Raw genomic sequence first — 4,349 nt, 5'->3', positions numbered from 1 at the left:
AATCAAGGATCCACTGGTAGTCTCATCCCTAAAATCTAGGGATGCTCCTAGAAACTAGGAAACAAACCCAAATCCTTTGAAACTGAACCCAAGGAATAATCTCAAGGAGACCCAACCCTAGGTATGGTCATAACCTCCTAAATAGTAGGGATATCCTCCATAAATGTAGGAACGGTCTCCTAAAAATAAGGAATTGCTCCAAACTAATCTACTACTGCCAGAACACCAAGTCCCAGACACTGTATTACCACACTGAGTCTCTATCCATCGCTCTCAGCCGACAAGACCCCATAATAAGTTGACTCACATGTCTCTACTAGACAGGGCTAAAGAGGGGACATGACAGTCCTCCCCTCTCAGAGATACTTGCCCACAAGCAATTGTAATGCTAGATGTTGTAAAATGGCCTCACCCTCCCAAGTGGCATCCTCTACGGGAAGATTTCTCCAACGTACCAAATACTCACGAATCATCTTGCTTCTCAACTGTCGTTCCCTCACCTCAAGAATCTCCTCAGGAACCAAAGTCAATTTACCTTCCGCATCCATGGGAGGCAAATCGGGTGAAACTGTAATATGCTGTCCAAGGGCCTTTTTCAGGCAAGATACATGAAACACATTATGAATTTTACCGCCTGGTGGTAACTCAACCTCATAAGCAACCTCTCCAACTCGCCTGAGTACCCTGTATGGTCCATAAAAACATGGTTTGAGCTTCTTAGCTCCCCCCCCCTTTAAGGGTGCTTTGCTGGTATGGCTGTAAGCGCAAGAAAACCATGTCATCCACCTCAAATGCTCTCTCAATCCTATGTCGATCAGCGTATATCTTTTGCTGATTTTGTGCATGCTGTAAATTCTCCCAGAGAGATCTCATGATATCCTCATTCTCCTGTAACCAATCCTGAGCCAAAGGAACTCTACTGTCACTCAGAGCTAAATCAATGAATGATAATGCCTCATAGCTGTAGAGAGCTCTAAAAGGCGTCATACCAATGGACATATGGTGCGTAGTATTATAACAATACTCGCCCAAACACAACCAACGTACCCATGCTTTCTACTGCCCTGACACATAGTTACGCAAATATCCCTCAATCCACTTATTGACTATTTCGGTCTGTCCATCTGTTTGAGGGTGGTAACTAGTACTAGGTGTCAACTCAGTGCCTGCTAGCCTGAAAAGTTCCTGCCAAAAAGAACTCATGAATCTGTTGTCCCTGTCACTCACTATGGTCTTGGGAAGACCATGGAGTCTAAACACCTCTCTGAAAAATAGCTCAGCCACCTGAGATGCTGTAAAATCAACTGCAATGGGAAAGAAGTGGGCATATTTTGTTAGCCTATCCACGACCACATAGATACAATCCTTCCCTTGCACCCGAGGAAGACCTGTAATGAAGTCCATAGAAATCCCAGTCCACTTCTGCTCCGGTATAGGCAAGGGTTGTAACAACCCAGCAAGATAAGTATGCTCCAACTTGTTCTGCTGACAAGTCATACACTCATGGACATGCCGCAAAACATCATCTTTGAGACCCTTCCAAGAGAATCGCTCTGGAACCGCTCTGTAAGTCTTAACATACCCTGGATGTCCTGCTGTAGGAGTATCATGGAAAGCATGCTAAATTTGATCATTTAACTGTGAACCCGGAACAAGATAAACTATGCCCTTGTAATAGATAATATCTACCACACTGTATCTGTCGTCCACTATCAAACCATCCATGACCTAACAATAATGCTGATTTTTGGAATACTCAACCAAAAGTTGAGCCTTCCAATCTTGTGAAATCTCGCTCAACGAACATAGGGCAGCAAGTGATGGTTTCCTAGAGACTGCATCAGCCACAATATTATTCTTCCCTTTTATGAGTTCGATATCGAAATCATAAGCCTGAATCTTGCTCACCCATTTTTGCTGTCGATCATTAAGCTCTATCTGATCTAGGAAATATTTCAAACAGTTGTGGTTGGTTCTTACCACAAATTTGCTGCCAACAAGATACTGTCTGAATTTGGCTAAAGCATGCATAATAGCCAACATTTCCTTATCATAGGTAGAGTATAACCTCTCATTATCTCGCAGCTTCCGGCTCTCATAGGAAATGGGGTGTCTGTTCTGCATCAACACAACTCCTATGCCCAAACCTGAAGCATCACACTCTAGGACAAATGGCTGCGAGAAATCAGGTAATGCCAAAACTGGACAAGTGCTCATGATCTCCTTGAGTCTATGAAAGACTCCCTGTGCCTGTTCTGTCCATCTGAACGCCCCTTTCTTTGTGAGGTCTGTCAAAGGTGCTGCCAACTGAGAGAAACCTCTCACAAATCTTCTGTAATAAGCACATAAACCAAGGAACCCACGTAACTCAATAATGTTCTGAGGGTGGGGCCAATCCCGAATTGCCTGAATTTTCTCCTCATGCACCTTCACCCCATCAGCACTGATCACATGGCCCAAATATAAAACCTCCCTAAGCCCAAACTCACATTTGGATAACTTAGCAAATAGAGACTGGCTCTCCATAATGCTAAGTACCTCCTCAACATGTCTGAGATGGTCCTCCCAAGTACAACTGTAAATCAATATGTCGTCAAAGAACACTAGAACCGACTTCCTCAACTGCTTGTTGAAGATATGGTTCATACAGGACTGGAAAGTGGCCGGTGCATTGGTAAGGCCAAAAGGCATTACCAAAAACTCATAGTGCCCATAGTGACAACGGAAGGCAATCTTGTGTACATCCTCTGCTCGTACACGTATTTGATGGTAGCCTGAACGAAGATCAATCTTAGAGAAGTAGATAGCTCCATGAAGCTGATCCAACAACTCATCAATGTGTGGAATAGGGTATCTGTTCTTGATTGTCTTCTCGTTCAAGGCTCTGTAATCTATACACATCTGTAGAGTCCCATCCTTCTTCTTAACAAGCACTACAGAAGAAGCAAAGGGGCTAGAACTAGGCCGAATGAAACCCATATCCAACAACTCATGAATAGTCTTCTCAATTTCATCCTTATAGGCTCGAGGATGATGATATGGGGTGGTAATCACTGGCTTCGCTCCATTCTCCATCTCTATACCATGCTCTAAACCCCTATCTGAAGGCACTCCAGAAGGTCTGTCACCAAATACTCTCCCATGACGGTCAATTATTGACCGAATATCAACATGAAATACCCTGCCATCCAGAGGTATAGGTGTTTTGGACTTCACCAAACAATGTGTAGCCCAAATCACATCATTATGTCTAATAATAGTCTCCATCCTGCGAGAAGACACCTCCTTAGGTCCACCATTTGAAGCTGCCCTCAAGATAGTCTTCTTCCCCCCAGAAAGAAACTCTAACTGCATACAGTGGTGATCAATAATGGAATGCCCAATCCCCTGTAACCACTGCATGCCCAAGACCACATCATAATCCTCTAATGGAAGCACATAAAAATCATCGATCAGAGCATAATCCCCCATCTGAATACTCAGTTGTGGAATCCGTTTAGTACAACCCAAAACTGCACCATCTGCCACCTTCACTCCAAAACCACCAAACTCCTCATACTGTAATCCACGCCTCTCCACTAACTTCTGATCAATAAAGTTATGCGTGGCACCTGTGTCTACCAAGCTCATGACCCGCTTGCCCTTCAGTGTACCTTTCAACCTAAGGGCATGAAATTTAGGATAACTGGAGAGGGTAGCCATAGTTACTTTGATTGTCGCCAAAGGCTAAGGCGTATCTAACCCCAACTGTGTCTGCAACTGCTCAACATCCTCCATGCTATCCTCAGTGTCACTGTCGGGCACCTCCTCATCCCCTAACTCAAATGTCACCTCAATCAAATGAACCTTTCCTTTACCCATACAACGGTGTCCTCGTTCCCAGGGTTCCTTGCAGGAAAAGCATAACTTTTTCCTTCTCAATTCGTTCCTCGTCTCCTGATTCATCCAAGGGGGTCTAGATGATGACCATCCTTTATTCTGTGAAGTATTGGCCTTCTGTGTAGGCCGAGAGTCCCTGAATGACTTCTTATCTGCCTGATAACAAGTGGGAAGGGTATCCAATCTCAATGTCACATCAATGGCCTCCTTAAGAGTGGCCGGCTGGAAAGCATGTACCAATCCCTTAAGTCTATCCTGTAACCCCTCAATAAATAACATCACACTCCGCCTGTGGGGCATATCAAGTACCATAACCGCAATATACTGGAACTCATTAGTATAAGCTTCTGCATGCCCAGTCTTTCTAAGATGTGCCAACTCTCTATAGTAGAGCTCTGTATCCTTACAGTCAAATCGTGTAATGAGTCATTCAGTGAACTTGGCATAGGAACGTACCAAGGCGTGATCCT

At 44.2% G+C, this 4,349-nt stretch overlaps 1 protein-coding gene across 1 annotated transcript; it reads right to left on the bottom strand.

Moving 5' to 3' along the window:
- Positions 1–356: 356 nt before the first annotated feature.
- LOC131856783 (uncharacterized) lies at positions 357–987 on the bottom strand. The gene is made up of 2 exons (XM_059208706.1): positions 749–987; positions 357–684 (listed from the first exon to the last, which is right to left on the bottom strand). Exons 1-2 carry the CDS (start codon positions 985–987, stop codon positions 357–359), a joined length of 567 nt encoding a protein of 188 aa, XP_059064689.1.
- Positions 988–4,349: the final 3,362 nt, after the last annotated feature.

Source organism: Cryptomeria japonica, chromosome 1 (genome assembly GCF_030272615.1).
Source record: "Cryptomeria japonica chromosome 1, Sugi_1.0, whole genome shotgun sequence".
Lineage (NCBI taxonomy): Eukaryota > Viridiplantae > Streptophyta > Pinopsida > Cupressales > Cupressaceae > Cryptomeria > Cryptomeria japonica.
Note: the sequence above shows the minus strand (reverse complement) of the source record. Positions and strands in the feature narration are given on the sequence as shown.